The sequence below is a fragment of the Vitis vinifera genome, chromosome 8 (genome assembly GCF_030704535.1).
Source record: "Vitis vinifera cultivar Pinot Noir 40024 chromosome 8, ASM3070453v1".
Lineage (NCBI taxonomy): Eukaryota > Viridiplantae > Streptophyta > Magnoliopsida > Vitales > Vitaceae > Vitis > Vitis vinifera.
Window position 1 is genome coordinate 17507276 of NC_081812.1, and position 18814 is coordinate 17526089.

General features: G+C 34.0%; 1 protein-coding gene across 1 annotated transcript; it reads left to right on the top strand.

Moving 5' to 3' along the window:
• The first annotated feature begins 10037 nt into the window (after positions 1-10037).
• On the top strand, positions 10038-15752 carry LOC100246006 (phosphoinositide phospholipase C 2). The gene is made up of 9 exons (XM_010655851.3): positions 10038-10530; positions 11717-11913; positions 12133-12268; positions 12361-12687; positions 12777-13009; positions 13516-13633; positions 14474-14626; positions 14726-14812; positions 14995-15752. Exons 1-9 carry the CDS (start codon positions 10075-10077, stop codon positions 15286-15288), a joined length of 2001 nt encoding a protein of 666 aa, XP_010654153.1. The 5' UTR covers positions 10038-10074; the 3' UTR covers positions 15289-15752.
• The last annotated feature ends 3062 nt before the right edge of the window (positions 15753-18814 follow it).

Below are 18814 nucleotides of genomic sequence, written 5' to 3' on the forward strand. Positions count from 1 at the left end.
CTGCAAGTGAATAATCAATGTACTATAGAATGAAAGCTTTAAAAGAGAAAAATGAGTAAGTAGAAAATTCAATGAACGTGTTATATTCTCAATAAACAAATATAAACTCTTGATTTATAAGAAGGCAACCTTGGACATCCAAAACTGTAGAAAAATACCTCAATTGATTGAGCTTTAATTCAATTGGATTAGTTGTTGAACATTAAATGCACTATATGTAATTGTTAATCTTTTATGAGTTTTAACCGACCCTCAATCGGGCTTTGACCAAACCTTAATCTGAAAAAGTGAAGCTTCAATCGAAAATACAAACTTTTTAGAAGTGATAAGCAAGCAAACAATAGAATCGCGGAATAATGGAAGAAAAACAATCTCACAAGAACAAACACAAGATTTACGTGGTTCGATCAAAGTGATCTACGTCCACGGGCAGAGAGCGAGCAATTCTATTTCACTATTGAAAGACGGCTCATGCACCTTCTTGCTTACATATGTTTTCCCAAGCCACCTATTTATAGAGTTTACAAGAGTTCTAGTTATTATATACCAACCCTAACCCTAAAACCCATTTAAAACAATAAAACTCGGCCCATTTAGCCTTAGCCCATGTTTTACAAGGATAGCTTCAACATATTACAAAGAAAAAATCAATTCAACTCAACAATTCTCCACTTTGAATTGAGTTTTCTTTCTTCTTTCAATTCAGAATATAGAACTACTCATCTGCTACGCCCCGAAGGGCCTCAAGCTCAAACTTTGCAAACATTCACCAAGTCCAAGCTATGCTTGAACTTTTCAGTAGTAATTGGCTTAGTCAACATATCTGCAGGATTAACTTCCGTGGCAACCTTCTCAATGGAGAATAACTTTTCTTCGATCACATCACGAATAAAGTTCAACCTAACATCAATATGTTTTGTCCTCTCATGATAAACAGGATTCTTTGCCAAACACAAAGCACTTTGACTATCACAATAGATAACCGGCTTAGACAAATTCAAACCCAAGCTGCCAAGAAAACCATTTAACCACATACCTTCTTTCACCCCTTCTGTCAAGGACATGTATTCCGCTTCAGTTGTAGACAAAGCAACTGTTGGCTGCAAAGAAGCTCTCCAGCTAATTGCACACCCAAACAGAGTGAAAATATAACAGGTCAATGATCTTCTCTTCATGAGATCTCCTCCATGATCAGAATCAGTAAACCCAACCAATCCACTAGATACATCACCATTCCCATACACCAAGCATACACTACTTGAACCCTTCAAATATCGCATAATCCACTTGACGGCTTCCCAGTGAGCTTTACCAGGATTACTCATGAATCTGCTTACAACACTAACAGCAAAAGCAAGACCTGGTCTAGTGCACACCATAGCATACATTAAACTACCAACCACACTAGAGTAAGGCACACTCTTCATGTACTCCACCTCCTCATCAGTGCTAGGCAATGTACTATGATCAAATTTAAAATGTTGAGCTAATGGAGTACTCACCGGTTTAGAGTGATCCATATGGAAAGCCTGCATTAACTTCTCAATGTATTTTTGCTGTGAGACATACAACAAGCCTGCATCTCTGTCTCTCCAAATCTCCATCCCCAAGATTTTCTTAGCTGCACCCAAATCTTTCATCTCAAACTCACTACTCAACAACTGTTTCAGTTTGTTAATTTCAGCTCGATTCTTAGCTGCAATCAACATGTCATCCACATATAGCAACAGATAAATAAATGAACTATCAGGCAATGTTTTAAAGTAAACACAGCTATCATACTGATTTCGCATAAACTCATGAGAAACCATAAATGCATCAAACCTCTTGTACCATTGCCTAGGGGATTGCTTCAACCCATACAAGGACTTCTTCAAAAGACACACATGATCAGACTTTTCAGAATCAACAAATCCCTCAGGTTGTTTCATATAAATTTCCTCTTCTAGATTTCCATGCAGAAAAGCAGTTTTAACATCAAGTTGATCAAGCTCCAAGTCAAAAACGCTTACCATCGCTAAGAGGACCTGAATAGATTTATGTTTCACAACAGGTGAGAACACTTCATTGTAGTCAATCCCCTCCTTTTGTGAAAAACCCTTCGCCACAAGCCTTGATTTGTACTTAGGTGGTTCATCCTCTGAAATCCCATCCTTTATTTTGAAAAGCCATTTACAATCAACAGGTTTCACTCTTTCAGGCAAAGGCACAAGCTCCCAAGTTTGATTCTTTCTCAATGATGCCATCTCGTCATCCATGGAACTTAGCCACTTTTTCGAGTCTTTACTTTCCATCGCCTCCTTATACGACCTTGGTTCCTCCCTTCCTATCTCTTCAGCCACTGCTAAAGCAAAAGCAACAGGATTAGTGATGTTAGCACTAACACAATCCACATACCTCATAGGTCTCCGGATTTCCCTTATTGGTCTACGTGCTGCTATACTCTGTGAATCATTCTGGTCGATCACGGGCTGTTCTTCAGATGTGTCATCTACACCATTTTCCATTGGAGCATCGACCTCAAACTCCACTTTCTGGTTAGCACCCAGATCAGTTTTACTAGTACCTGCAAGATCACCAAACTCCTTCCTCTGGCCAAACATAGCAGATTCATCAAAGGTCACATCTCTGCTAATAATAAATTTTGGGGTTCTATCTTCAGTACACCACAGACGATAACCTTTCACCCCAGTCGCATACCCTAGAAATATGCATTTCATTGCCCTAGGCTCCAGCTTGCCATCACTAACATGAGCATATGCAGGACAACCAAATATTTTCAAGCCAGAATAATTAGAGGGTTTACCGGACCATACCTCTTGAGGAGTCTTAAAATCAATTGCAGTCGATGGCGATCTATTTACCAGATAAGCAGCAGTGTTAACTGCTTCAGTCCAGAACTTTTTCGACAACCCAGAGTCTATCCTCATGCATCTAGCACGCTGTACAAGTGTTTGGTTCATCCGTTCTGCAACTCCATTTTGCTGTGGCGTATGTCGTACAGTGCGGTGCCTCACTATACCTTCTTTTCTGCAGAACTCGTCAAAATCCTTGTTACAGAATTCCAACCCATTATCTGTTCTGAGTGTCTTGACTACTTTTCCAATCCGTTTCTCCACCATAGTCTTCCACTCCTTGAACTTCCTAAACGCTTCATCCTTTGCTTTCAGAAAGTACACCCACACCTTTCTAGAGAAGTCATCAATAAAAGTAACATAGTACCTGCATCCACTATGAGACTCCACCGGAGAAGGACCCCATAAATCAGAGTGAATATACTCAAGAACTCCTTTAGTAGTGTGACTACCCATACTGAACTTCACCCTACGCTGTTTACCCATAACACAAGTTTCACAGAATTTCAGCTTCCCGGTCTCAGCACCACTTAATAGCCCTTGCTTACTCAAGATAGAGAGCCCTTTCTCACTCATGTGTCCTAATCTTCGATGCCACAACTCAGTACAATTATCTTTCTTCTCTACAGAATCAATAGCCATGGAGCTTGACACAGCCGCCGTTCCCAACACTGAACTTCCCATCAATGTGTAAATCCCATGTTGTAATCTGCCTTTCATCACCACAAGAGCTCCTTTTGACACCCTAAGAACTCCACCACTCCCAGAGAATGTGTACCCATTTTTATCCAGTGTACCCACAGAGATCAAATTCTTTCGCAGTCCAGGAACATACCAAGCATTCAATGTCTTAACCAATCCGTCATACATCTTAATCTGCACAGAACCACTGCCTTTGACACCCAGCTCCCCATCATCTCCCAACTTTACACTTCCGTTCCACTCTTTAAAAGTAGTGAATAGATCTCGTGAATAAGCCATGTGATACGAAGCACCAGTATCCAAGATCCATGATTCTGCAGAGCTAGATGTACTAACAATTAAAACATCTCCTCCTTCTCCCTCGTCAGAACTATCCTGTTTTTCAGAATCTTTCTGAGCTACTACAACCTGCGCATTTCCATTCGACCCCTGACCAATTCTCTTCTGCCTTTGTGGACAGTTCTTTCTAAAGTGCCCTTTCTCTTTACAGTGAAAGCATCTCATTTCAGCCTTCGATTTAGAACGCGACTTACTACGTCCTCCACCATTTCGTTCCATGCTCCTGCCCCTACTCACAGTTAACCCAATCTCCACACTGCCTTCCCCAGAACCAGAAACTAATTTCTGCAATTCTTTAGACTGTAGAGCATCCTTAACATCATTTATCGAGATACTATCCCTACCATACATCATAGTATCTACAAAATTTTCATAAGAGCTAGGCAAAGAACATAACAAAATCATGGCTTGATCCTCTTCCTCAACTTTAACACCAACTCCATTCAAGTCTAAAATAATTCTGTTAAAGTTGTCAAAGTGATCTCTTACCTGCATACCTTCTGACATCTTCAAAGTATGCAATCGCCTTTTCTGATAAAGCCTATTGGTCAGTGACTTTTTCTGGTACTTGCTTTCAAGCTTCCTCCACAAGCCAACTGCAGTAGTTTCATCAGCTACTTCCCTCAGAACTTCATCTGCTAGACTCAACAGAATCGCACTATGTGCCCTAGACACAACTTCCTCCTTCTCTGCTGCTGTCAATCCTACAGGTAATTTTTCTTCCCCTTCTATTGCTTGTGCACACTTCTGCTGAACCAGAAGCGCCTTCATCTTCAGCTTCCACAAGGTGAAATCATTCGACCCATTGAACTTCTCAACTTCGAATTTCTGTGAAGACATCTTTCTTCTGCAGATCTAAACCCAGGTGTTTGTGGGCTCTGATACCACTTGATAAGCAAGCAAACAATAGAATCGCGGAATAATGGAAGAAAAACAATCTCACAAGAACAAACACAAGATTTACGTGGTTCGATCAAAGTGATCTACGTCCACGGGCAGAGAGCGAGCAATTCTATTTCACTATTGAAAGACGGCTCATGCACCTTCTTGCTTACATATGTTTTCCCAAGCCACCTATTTATAGAGTTTACAAGAGTTCTAGTTATTATATACCAACCCTAACCCTAAAACCCATTTAAAACAATAAGACTCGGCCCATTTAGCCTTAGCCCATGTTTTACAAGGATAGCTTCAACATATTACAAAGAAAAAATCAATTCAACTCAACAAGAAGAAAGAAAATTAGATTTTGAGTCCAGTGCGAACCTTAACCAAAAAAAGGTAACTGGTTGAACCAATTTAGGTCCCTTTAGACTGATTTGACCTAAAGTGGCTAAAAAAACTTCATTTATCATCCCATAACTTCCCAACACTTAAGCAATACCTTTAAGGAACTTTTCAACTTAAATTGAATTTGATTTACCTGAAAATTTTTAAAATTAACTAAGTTTCAAATAAAATATGGACATTTAAGTTTGTTTTTAATTTGAGTATGAAATAATGTATGAAAAATATTTATATTTTAAGTGCACCCAAAGGATTAATCTTACAATATTTTTCCTAAACTCGACAAGTCTTCATGCATCCATATTTTCACTTTCCTTTAATTTTTTTAAGCGAACTTGTCTTTTCTTTTGATTTTATGGTTTAAAACTTGAAATTTAACTTATTTAAAATGTTAGTTCATCTAACTTTGTTTTGTGATAATCAAAATGTACTTAAGAGAACCCTTGAACTAACAAAAAATAATTGAGAACTATTTTTAATCATTGTTTTCAAAATTATTTCTAAGCGGCCCATAGATTTCTTGCAACCATTATAATATATAACATTTGAAAAAAAAATAAAAAAAAATAAACTACATATTAAAATGTAAAATTACATTTGCAAGACATTTTCCATCAGTAAGATCATCTCTTTCATTACCATTAATTTTTCATTTGTGAAATTATCTTATCTATATTGTAACACACTATTACATTTTTTTTCACTTGTAGGAATTTTTTTTCTATTACTTTTATTTTTTTCATCTATCAAATATTTTTCATTTTTTAAAAATATATGTTATTTTGTTTTTTAAAGTTATTTATGATACTTAATGGATTAAAAAAAATAGCAAATGCAAAAATGACATAAAACACACTTTTTTCTAGGAAATAAAATAGAATATATCATCCACTTCACCATTGTCATTTGATAGAAGTTTGTAAATAAAAAATATATTTTTTTATTCATTAAAAAAGGTTTATTTTTTAAAAGACTCCCTTTCTTTAAAAAAAATATTTTGAAAGATATTTTATACATTTTGAAAACATTTGGCTAAATTTTAAATTTATGAAAAATGATCTTGTAGGTATAATTATAAGTTCTCTTGGTTTGCCCAAGTGTCCAGACATTGATTTCTTTACTTAAGTCACAACTAAACCAATTTATTGATCTATTTGTTCGTCAATGACCTACTATAAAGACAATTCTAGCAAGGTAAGAGAGAAATAACGATCAACGTATGTTTGTTTCCCTATACTTTTTATTAGTATAACACTGACGTTTGCTAATTTGGTATAGAATATTGGTAAAAATATGTGGCCAATCGAGTCAAAGTTTACTTATTTTAATTCATAAAATGTCTTCCTGATTCCACTAACTTCGTATATCATTAAATTAATATTTATTTTAATTATTTTTTGAATTGTTTGATTTGTACTAAGTATTTTTAGCGTCTCTAGTTTTGTATCTCTTCTTGATAATATGATATAATATAAGTTAATATTAACTTATAGATGATATGCAAAAAATATGAACTTATCTTATATTTATAAAAATCATATAAAAAAATTATAAAATTCAAGGTAATAAAATTTTTTTAATACCTTAAAATTTTAAACGTTTTCAAAGTCATTATATTTTCAAGATACATTTCAAAAAGTTCTATTCACATGAAAATTACGTTTATTTTCTATTTTAAAATAGAAAATAGTATGTACACATACACATACATATATAGAGTTTCCAATCAAAGTAATTTTTTTTTTTTTTAAAAAAAAAAAATTCAATCTAATCTCATAATGAAAATATTTGTCAAAATAATGTGTCAATACAATATCAAATACAACTTTATTATTATTATTATTATTCATTTTAAAACCACAGTTACCACTATGGTTTTATACACTCAATATATATATATATATAAAAAATCACATGAATGGGCATGTGATGAGAAAGACTAAATTGACAAATGTTTTTGAAGATGATCTATTTCCATTATTTTTTTTCTTCAAAAACACTAATTTGACATTAAACTCCATAAATCTATAATATGACACCTTATTTTATTTATTTGTTTATTTATTGGGTTTGATTCAATGTTGATTTACTTGAAAACGCTACATAAGACAAAAGACAATAAGGATTAAAAGATATATTTATAAAAGAATATTAAAAATCTAATTATTGTACTTTGATTTTACGAATATATTGGGAAGATATATTGGCCATGCAAAATATCAGTGACATAAAAATTAATGAAAATTCTAAAAATATAAAAAAAACTTTAAAAATTATATGAGAAGTAAAAATAGATATTTTAAAGTTTTTTTTTTATAAAAAAAATTGATATATATATATATATAATTTGTCATATTTGATAATAACATCTTCTACATTGATAAAAAAATATAAATTTTATAACTATATATTTATTATTAAGTTTCATTATATATTGTTTTATAATAATATTATGATAACATGTCTAATTTTAAAATATATTTAATATTAAAATTATAATTCATTCTAATTTAAATGTATTCAATGATATCAAATAAATAATAATATATGTATATTTTTTTAATTTATATATTTTTTATATTTAATAAATGTATAAATTATAAAAAATAATTATTAATAAAATTATGTTTTTATATTTTTGGTAATAAATTAAATAAAATCTAAAAATAAAATAATTAGAATTAATTTATTTAATAATTCAAAAAATAAAAAAATAAAAAAAATAGATAAAATATAAAAAAATATTGATGAAATATCAATGGGAAAAAATTGAAAATTCGGTAAAATATAAGTAAAACTGGAAATATCGATTGATGAACATATTTTTCTAAATTTTGTATTAGGATTCATGGACTTTAAGTTGAATTATTTTTCTTACTTCCTTATTTGAGAGTTTTTTTTGCAAGATAAAGATTTTCAATCATGATTTTGGCAAGTTCAAATTAAAGAACAAGATAGATACAAAACTATTTTTTATAATTATAAAGACGTTAGACAAATTTAATAATAATTAAATTATATAAATCATTATTTTCAAAATACAAATCAATCATTTTTATTTTTATTTTCGTATCGAGAGGGAAGGTAGGAAAAACATCAAAATCAAGTTCCTTTGTTTTTTTTGTTTTTCCTAACTTAATTTGCATTCTTTGAGCTAAATATATTTCCAGAAAAATTCCATACCAACATACAACAAAATAAACCAAAAAGAACCTGAATAAATTGAGGGGAAAAAGAGGGGGAGAATTGCATGCCAAATCAAATAAAATAATGTTTTAGCATAGCATTACATTATGGCGTTGCTTGTAAACCTAAATGTTAAGGCTTTGACGGAGCTTGTACCACCCTTTCTTCCAAGCGCCGACGGCCTTCCATCCATGCTTGGTTACAGACTTCACCTCTTTAATCCTTTCCTTCACCTGCTTCTCCACCTCCCCCATTGCCCGCTTCAACCAGATCTTCACATTCTCTCCCTTTTATATTCTTCCTTTTTGCCCTCCTTACTCTCTTGCATCGAACCTGTGATTCCACCACCTTAACCTCCTTTCCTTCCCCGTCAACAGATTTAGTTTGAGTCATCCCTTTCTGATGGGATACATTTCCGGTTTGTCTGTTGGGACAGCCTAATTTATTCAGATCTTTCTATTTTTTATCTTTAGCCTGATTGTAGTGCAACAATGCATTCCATCATCCAAGTTGGATGCCAAATTTGAAAATTTAATTTTAGCCTTTGTTTGTTAATTAGTTTTTTCTTTTTTGGACTTCATCGGTCTTACGTGTCACTATTTTAATAGGAGTAAAATATAAAAAATTAGTTCCAAAAAGAAAAATTTATAATATTATATTTATTTTAATATAATTAAAATTAAAATTAAATGGTTTACGACAGGATGAGAACAAGTTGAAAGGGTAGAGACGTGTTGAAATGGGATGTTATGGCCTTAATTATGGGAGAGTGATTGATCTTAATTCTTAACCATGTAGTAATGGCTTACAAGGCATGTGACATCCCGCAATACGTCAAATCATGAGACCTCGTTTTATTTTGAGAAAGAAGAAAACTGATTGATGGTCCCCTGGTTGGTGTGAAAAGGGGGCTTTCATCAATGCAACTCATTACTAATTTTCACTAATCCGCACCCGCCCTACCCAAAAAGATTGAGCTTTGAACCTGTCCCTGTTACCAGCCTCTTCTGTCTATATCAAATTGGACATTCCAGACTCCACTTGAGAAAAAGTGATTGCAGTACTCTGTACTCCAGATCCTTCAACCATTCAGTTACTACTTTCCACCGACAAGGAGAATGGGGTCCATGAGACGCACTACTCCAACAGTAACTAGGACGACGGGGGAATAAATTGATCTTCTCAGTCAGCAATTGAACTATATTTTATCAAAACGGCAGCCGCCCGCCCTTATGCAATAAGGTGAGGGAGGTCGGCGCATCCTGAAAGTGAGATGAGACTTGAGGTGAGGTCTGCTAGTGAGTCATTCCCCTTCACATCCCTCTATTCACGGCTCTAATCACTCCACCACAGGACCACCACTTTGATAAATACCTTGTTGTTTCTGACCTTCCCAACCTTATAATTTTTTGATAACATATGTAAGAGATGTAAACTGATCTGGGTAACGACCAAAGAGAGAGAAGTCTTCCAAACGGATCTATTATATTAATGCATTAATCGCGATGAACATGAGTTCACATCTTATAGTCAACAGATTCAGGTGGAATATTAAAAACGATGATGATGATGAATAAAATAATAAATAAAAGAATTAGTTAGCACTACATGTCATAAAGAAATTCACCTAACGTAAGATCCAACAGCCGAATTTGTCATTCCTTTAGGGAGATATGGGGCCCATCGATTTGTCTCTCCTTCTCCCATGGAGCCAACGCAACATGTTTCCTATCTCTGTCTCACACAAGTCAAACAGAAAAGTTGTGTCGTCTGTGGCATCATCAGTTCAGTACTACTTGGTAATCTCGTCTGCAGTCTGCACTGTGTAAGCGAGCTAAGCATGTCGAAGCAAACTTACAGAGTATGCTTCTGCTTCCGTCGGGGGTTCAAGCTTAAAGTTGCAGAAGCTCCTTCCGAGATCAAGGCTCTATTCAATGATTACTCGGAGCAAGGCGTCATGAGCCTTGAGCAGCTGCAGAAATTCTTGATTGAAGTTCAGGGAGAAGATGAAGCCAGCATGGAAGACGTGCAAGGCATTATGGATTCTCTCCATGAATTCAAACACCTACCCATCTTCCAATTACGCAAGGGCCTCAACCTCGAAGCCTTCTTTCGCTACCTCTGTCATGACCTTAACCCCCCCCTCTCCCCTCATAATACGGTAATTTCGTCTTCTTATATTACCATTTTTATGTATACATACATACAGAGATGGAAAAAGTGAAAGTTGTATGATAGGTTGAAGGCCAAAGCTACTTAAAATGGATAGAAACTGGTTTTCATTATTTCCTTTTGAAGTTTTTTCCCTTTTTGTATTGCCGACTGGTTGCAGCTTTCTTCGCTAATACCCTAGTTTTTACTTTTACATGCCATCATCTGCCTACCAAACCCACTTTTTCTTCTTCCACCATTAATCCCCTTTCATTTTTAGGGAAATGTTAGGGTATCAGTATTATCAAGAAATTCGGAAGTTAAACATGTATGATGAAATCAGGCCAATGAACGAGGCTATAAATGAATTGATTAAATTACAAGGTACAAATAAACAACATCATGGTTCACACAAGATACAAATAAATGAGTTCCTTGTATGAGACTTGAAAATTCATACATGACACTACCTATTAATGATATCTTCTTAATTGGTTTTAAAAAAAGTTTATATTTTGTAGTTAAAACCTCTTTTTTATTATATTCATTTTGCTAAATTTAGCCGGTTGTCCATAAGTTAAAGTTCAAGGTTAAACACATGACCTTCGACAGAAGTATAGTTCTTTTTCATGAAATATTAGAAGCAATTTTTTATTTTTTAATGTGTTTTTTAAAATTTGCAAAACACTTGATTTTTCTTTAAAAATAATTTTTATAATAGTAGTCCTTTCCAAATGTGATGTCAAATGGGTTTTAAAAGGGTGTTTGACAGTGTTTCCATTTTAAGTACTTTGAATGGATCAAGTGTTTTATTTTATAAATATGTTTTGAAAAATCATATATCAAGCTCTTCTTGATTTCTACTTTTTAAAAGTGTTTTATAAGTTTTTCTTCATACTTGATTTTTCTTGAGAATGCTTTACACTTTACCAACTCTTTAATTAATCAAGTGCACTTCCCTTGACATGGGATCTACAGTAAAGTAACCCCCCCTCTCTCTCTGAAAGGAATGCAAGAGAAAAGCTTGTACAAGGGGGCCACATTCCAAATACACAAGAGGAGAGGTTACGAGAATGACAAGCGTTACTTACATTAGGTCTAATTTGATTCTGATTTCAGAGTTCTTTATTATGCTATCTTGATTCCAATGCCACTTTGTGATAAAATTATGTGGGAGCTCATCTCTTCCATTTCAGGTGCACCATGACATGAATGCTCCATTGTCCCACTATTTCATATATACAGGCCACAATTCCTATCTAACTGGGAACCAACTCAGTAGTATCTGCAGCGATGTTCCTGTCATAAATTCACTGCAGTGTGGTGTAAGAGTTATTGAACTGGATATGTGGCCAAATTCCACTAAGGATGATATCGATGTCCTTCATGGAAGGTATTGAGTTCTCATGCATTGCAATATAGCCAAAAAAAATGGGGCCATATTTTATCAATATATTTCATATTTGACAATAATGATCTAACACAAGCTTACAAAATTGATCAGCACATCTCATAATTGTATTGTATTAGCTCATTTTGGCAGTGAAATTATATTTAAGATTTTTGTTTCCTACTCTATAATTGTAATGATCTTTTTTGGTCAAACATGTAGGACATTAACAACCCCTGTGAAACTCAGCAAATGCTTGATATCTATCAAGAAATATGCTTTTGTGGCATCTGAATATCCTGTTATAATAACTCTAGAAGACCATCTTACTCCAGATCTTCAGGCTAAAGTGGCTGAGGTGAGTTGACAGTACTTTCCATCATGAAATGGAACTGTGGTTATGTTTCTAAAATTTTCCATCTCTGTGACTGAAAGTAAACTGATTTCTAGATGGCCACTCAAATATTTGGAGATTTGCTCTTTTCCCCTGAATCAGAATGCTTAGCAGAGTTCCCTTCCCCAGAATCATTGAAGAGGCAGATTATCATCTCAACCAAGCCACCAAAAGAATATCTTGAAACAAAGATCAAGGATAAGGATGAAGGCTCACAGAAGGAAACCGCGAGTATACAGAAGAAGGACAATGGCTCACAGAAGGCAACAAAGAGTGCTAAGAAGAAGGATAATGGCTCACAGAAGGCTAAGTATCCTTCTGAGGATAAAACCTGGGGAAAGGAAATCTCAGATCTTAAAGACGAACTTGAACCCTTTGATAAGGTACTTCCTGGGAATTAATTTTGTTGCACAATATAAATTTAGGAAACATAGTGCCATGCTATAATTTTTGAATGATCATTTGCAAAAAGGATGAACCAGAGGAAGGAGAAGACATCAATGAGGAAGATATGGAGGATTGGGATCACAAGTTGCAGCAGAGTGCTGCTCCTGAATATAGGCGATTAATCGCAATTCAAGCTGGGAAGCAAAAGGGTGGAATAAAAGAGTGGATAAGGTTGGACCCTGATAAAGTTAGACGCCTTAGCTTAAGTGAGCAAGAGCTTGAAAATGCAATCATAACTCATGGGCAAGATATTATCAGGTTATCTGTCTAAGATTTTCCACAAGCTTGTTTTAATGAGACTTTATGAATGTCTTTGTTTCCTATATTGTTGTGACTTGCTATAGCATGGGCATTTCTCACCATGCACAAGGTCTTAAACTTCATTATCATTAAATACCTAGCACTAAATAGATAGTATTAGAATATAAGATTTTGAAATCAACTTAGGTTAGATTTTAGTCAGAAGTGGAATTGATTCATGGAAGCTGATACATATACTCTGCCTAAAAACAGAAAATAATTATGCTTCTGTTGTGCAGATATTTCTGCAATAATATGTTGGCTCTCATTGATAACAAGAAAATTTAAATTTAACTTAGAGGTGTCTTCAGTATCTTCTTCCATCTGTTTCTTGTTGGATTCATAAAATGTTTAAACCAAACAAGATCAAGCTTGTTAGTAACTGTTGCATGTTTTTACTTCCTAACCACTGGCTAGTCGATCAATCTTCGCTAGTTTTTGATTTGGTGATTGGCTTGCTATAGATTTACCCAGAGGAATTTGCTGAGGGTCTTTCCAAAAGTCATGCGGGTAGACTCATCAAACTACAATCCACTAATTGGGTGGATGCATGGAGCTCAGATGGTCGCATTTAATATGCAGGTTTGGATTTCTTATTTCTTCCGTTCCCACACTCAGACCATCTTTATACACCTCCTAAGGTTACTTATCGTTCAAACTGTCGATTCCTGATTAGTATCTCAAAATTCAAGCCTGTTTTGTTGTGCTGTATAAACATTATATTTCTGCTATGCTTATCTTACTATGCATTATTTCACCACTGCTCAATAATAACATTTTTATCTTCTCTTTCAAGTATAAAATGGTTTGAAAGGGGAATGAATTAAGGTGTCTTTGCAGACTAGTTATCAGGAGTTTTTAATTGTTGAGTCAGTACCTCTTGAGGTTTTGGCACTTTCACTTTTGTAGTCTCTGTGATTAGCACATCTGCTTTCATATCCCATGTAACCATTAAAGAAAGCCAACTATTGAGACAATATAATAGGCGGTTGCTGGTAAGATATTTTCTCCTTGCTCTTATTGACAGCATCTCGACATCATGTGGTCATTACTGGCTAATCATTTTCAAAAGAAACGCATTGGCTAACTATTTTCAAGAACCAATTGGGCTGGTTCTATCAACATGCATCTGGGGTTTGAATTCAAATTCAACCAACAGAAGCTTCTAAAAGAATTCATATTACCATGACTTTAAAGTCCGTTCACCAAAATGTTGACTCCCAAAACACAGAGACTCCCAATTAAACGAGGATTTGAAGTTTCTGAAAGAATATTAAGCACCAGTGATGCATGATACATTGAAAAGACTCTTTTTCAACATTGTCCATGTCCCCTTCAATTCTATGTTCTGTTTCCTATAATTTTAGATTGGGAGGAAGTATATGCATATAAATGTACTGAATTGATATGTTCCAATAACAGGGATACGACAGGCCACTTTGGTTGATGCAAGGAATGTTCAGAGCCAATGGTGGGTGTGGCTATGTGAAAAAACCAGATCTTTTGCTGAAGGTTGGTCCCCACGACAAGGTCTTTGATCCAAAAGCAAATTTACCAGTGAAGACAACTTTGAAAGTGAGTGTAATATTGCCTAAACTTTTTAGTCATATTTGATCGTTTGTTCTCCCTGTCCTGTTGAATTTAATCAGCTGTAGCTTTGATGTTGCCTAACAGGTTAAAGTATACATGGGAGAGGGGTGGCACTTGGATTTCCATCACACACACTTTGATATATATTCCCCACCAGACTTCTATACAAAAGTATGATCATCACAAGGTTTTCCAGCTAAAATTAAGTTGATATTTAGTTTGCTGCTTTCCATTACTGCTAAATTTGCCTATGCAACTAGTTGTTTCAGTCTTTCTATAACTCTAGAGACCATGATATTATTATATTGGGACTCAAAAAGAACAGACGTGCTGTAAATTACCGATATTTGCAGGTTGGAATAGCCGGGGTCCCAGCTGATTCATTGATGAAGAAAACAAAGGCAGTAGAGGACGACTGGACACCAACCTGGAATGAGGAGTTTGAGTTCCCCTTGACCGCTCCCGAGCTAGCATTGCTTCGAATTGAAGTTCATGAATATGACATGTCTGAGAAGGATGATTTTGGCGGCCAAACATGTCTTCCTGTGTCGGAGTTGAGAACAGGAATCAGGGCTGTACCCCTTCACAATCAAAAAGGGGAGAAATACAACTCTGTAAAGCTACTCATGCGCTTTGAATTTGTTTGATAGTGAGTGGTGCAGCATTTTTCTGGTTATCCAGCCACCATATTGCTGCTGCCATTTTTCTGGGTCTAGAGATGTCAATCTAATTGACGTCAGTTCTAAATGTGGGCTGGATTGGATTCTTTGTGTTTATATGCTACATGTGTCCTATATGTTCAGTTCTAGATAGGCATAGCCTCTAGATACATGCTTCGGATCTCAAACTTTAACCACTAAGCATCTTTTGGTGGGACATTGGAATAATGATTGGGGTTATAGAGCTTAAAAATGCACTGTTTTTTCTGCTTTTAATAGGTGCAACTTTCAATAGTCCCAGTTTGCAGTCTGCTAGTCCAATCCTATTCTTCTGTAAATGAGATTTGTCAGTGATTCCCCACAAAGAATCCTCCTGAAAATCAAGCCATTCTCCATTAGGAGAATTGTATAATCGCCTCAAATGCAACAGTGACTTTCCTTCTCTAGCTCCATTTCCCAGAGTCTGATTTTGCTAAACCAGATGGAGTTATTGTCATTATTTAGCCCACAGCTCAACCCTCTGGGCCTGGTTGGACACCTCCATCCCTCAGGGGTTGGAGTGTAAAGCATATCTCATCAAGCCATCTCAATCTGGACTTGGACGTACTGAACTCCTTTTCGAGAAGTCACTGTGGATTGAGCCCAGTGGCAATGGTGGTATGGTGTCAAATTCAAACTGTTTAATTTTGTATAAATGGTTTGCCACTGAAAAAGGGCTAGTGTCTCATTCAAGAGAATGAGAGTATCCTTTGAAAAGTATTTTTAAAACAGTTCTATAAAAGTCAGTTTTTGAAATTTGTTGTTTTGTGTCCCATGAAATAAAAATTTCTTTGAAAATTTTAAATGTTTTTGACTTGTTTTTAATATTTCTAAATATGTATTAAAAATAATTTTTATATATGATATTTGTATAATTATTTTTGAAAATATTCTTTAAAAAATAAGTGAAAATAATTAAAAGACATTATTTAAAAACACTTTATTTTTAAAAAATTTAATAATAAAAAATTCCTTTTCTATTTTTTTATATAATTAAACATAACAAAATATTATTTTTAAAAACATTTATCAAACAAGCCTAACTGATTGGGATTTTGAAATCAATAATAAGTAGCATTATGAATGAATGGATGTTCATTCAGTCTGGATACATCTCCAACACAAATACAAAAACACAGAAGGGTAGTGTGGGTGTGTTTGCTGGCTTATTGCAGCAGCCTGTCCCAGGTCCCTAGCCATACTTTCCAGCGGCTTCAAATTGCATGTGTCTGTGTTTAGAAAAAAATAGAATGTGGATGAGACTTATCTCTTCAATAATTAACAAAAGGACTTGTGGGCTTGGTTAGCAAGGAATCTTACCTCACATGCATGCTTTCTTTTCTTGATGTAATGGCCCATTGGCCCTAATGGGTGTTGCTGTCTCAGTAAAACTTTGTTGAGATTCTCTCTTCGGTCGAATATTTGTGTTACTATTCCACTTTGTTATGGGATGGAATCCAAAACCAGAAGAATCCATGTGGGGGAAATGAGAATTAAGTTGAAAATTCTGGAAATTTTGGAAATTGCAGGCCACATTGTCATGGGACATATCCTTTCCCCATACCCCATCGGGATTTAAACGTAATGGGCGACACCCATTTCACACAATAAAGAGAATAGCAGAAAAAGGATAGTGGGGTCATTTATAATTCCTCCTTGCATCAAGTGGGTGCTTAATTTAATATAAATAAATGATACCAAAGATACGAAACAAAATGACTTGTCATCGAGCTTGAAAGAAGAAAATAAAGGTATTTCCCACATCGACTACGAGAACTAAAAAGTTGAAGTTGATGAAACATAACGACTCAACTCAATATCAGTAATCAATTCATATATGATCATGAATATTAAAAGAAATAATAGCAAATCATATCATATGATAAAGCCACTAAACCTATATGATGTATTTTTTTTATTTTTATTAAAAGAGCATTGTGAAAGTGAAGGGAGGGGCCACGACTTTTTCCAATTTCCACTCTCGCTACCATAAAAAGGCCAACTATAAGATATGGGTGCCCATTTTGTCTCCCCTCAGCCAAAAAGCCCACTTTGCACCGCCACACCTTACCAAATCTGAGGAATCAATTGACAATAAATTAAAAAATCACAAGAAACAGATTCATACGCGTCACCTTCTGGAACTGGGATGGATAATGCTAATTCATATGGAAGGTTTGATTTTGATGTTCCATTCAATAAGTCCAATGCACAAAACAATAGAATATGCCTGTTTAAGTAGGTTTTGTCTGCAGGGTTGGTGGTACTTAAAGAAAAATATTAAAGTACATTTGTCCATTTCTCGAGAAAATAATTTCCTTATTGACTGGACCAAAAATAGTTCCCGAGAAAATTCATATTTACTGAAAGACTGGATTGATTTTTCTTTCCCCCCTGAAAGGATTCTCATGGGTAGCTATATGGCCTATATTGAAGCTTTAAAATATGATTTTTAATGGTCTCAGGGGACGGATACCAAGAAAATGAGCTTGTTTGACCAGAAAGAGACTTTGGAGTCATCTTAATTCTGAGGTCTAAATTAGGTAGCGAAGAACAAAATTATTCAGGCACATGCAGTAAAGTCGGTGGGTGTGAGTAAGGATTTTTCTTCGCCGACATATCAACTTTACCTAATACTTTTACTTTTACAAGCCTTATACTAATCAACATGTTAATTGATTAATTAACAAGTTACCTCATTTTTCCTTTTACTTTTTTTAATTCTCAACCTAAGCAATCTTTCTAATAAGAATAGTCAATAGATTATTGTCTATTTTAATTTTATCCCACTACTATAATCTTATACTTAGTTTTGGGAAGATGGCAAAAAATTAAAAGTATGTTAATTTTTTTTGTTTTATTTTATTATGAAAAATATAAAGTAAAATCAAATATAACGAAGAATAGTTAGGTTATGTTTGGTTCCTAAAAAATACTAAAAAAAGAAAAAAAATATAAAGAAAAATAATTTTTTCATATTTGGTTGTTCTATAAAAAATATAAAATAAAATAAAATATAATTAAAACTAAATAAAAACTTATATATTTTTAAATTATTTAATTTTTATATTGATGAGTTAAAATAAATAAAATGAGTTTGAATAAACAAAAATAATAATTTATCGATCTATTTTTTATTTTCTTTCATTTTTTATTTCATTTTACTTTTATTTTGTATTTTCTTTTCCTTATATTTTCCCTCAAATTTTATGAAACCAAACATAGCCTATAATTTTTTTAAATTATTTAATTTTATATAAAATTTTAGTTTAAATAATATATATCTGTTTTTATTTACTCTCAAAATTTTCAAAAATCAAATATATAATTAAATTTTATTGCAATAATTAATATTTTTGTATTGAAATAATAATGTTAGGATTTTTTTTTATTTTAATTTTTATTCAACAAACACCTTACCCAATACTCAAGTAATTTTTGGAATGGACTTAGGTTTCATATATTAATATGCTTG

Coding starts and splice junctions, on each gene's coding strand:
- LOC100246006 (XM_010655851.3), top strand. CDS start 10,075: ATGGAGCCAACGCAACATGTTTCCTATCTCTGTCTCACACAAGTCAAA. Junction 12,688..12,776: donor AACTTGAACCCTTTGATAAG/GTACTTCCTGGG, acceptor ATTTGCAAAAAG/GATGAACCAGAGGAAGGAGA. Junction 13,634..14,473: donor TGGTCGCATTTAATATGCAG/GTTTGGATTTCT, acceptor TTCCAATAACAG/GGATACGACAGGCCACTTTG.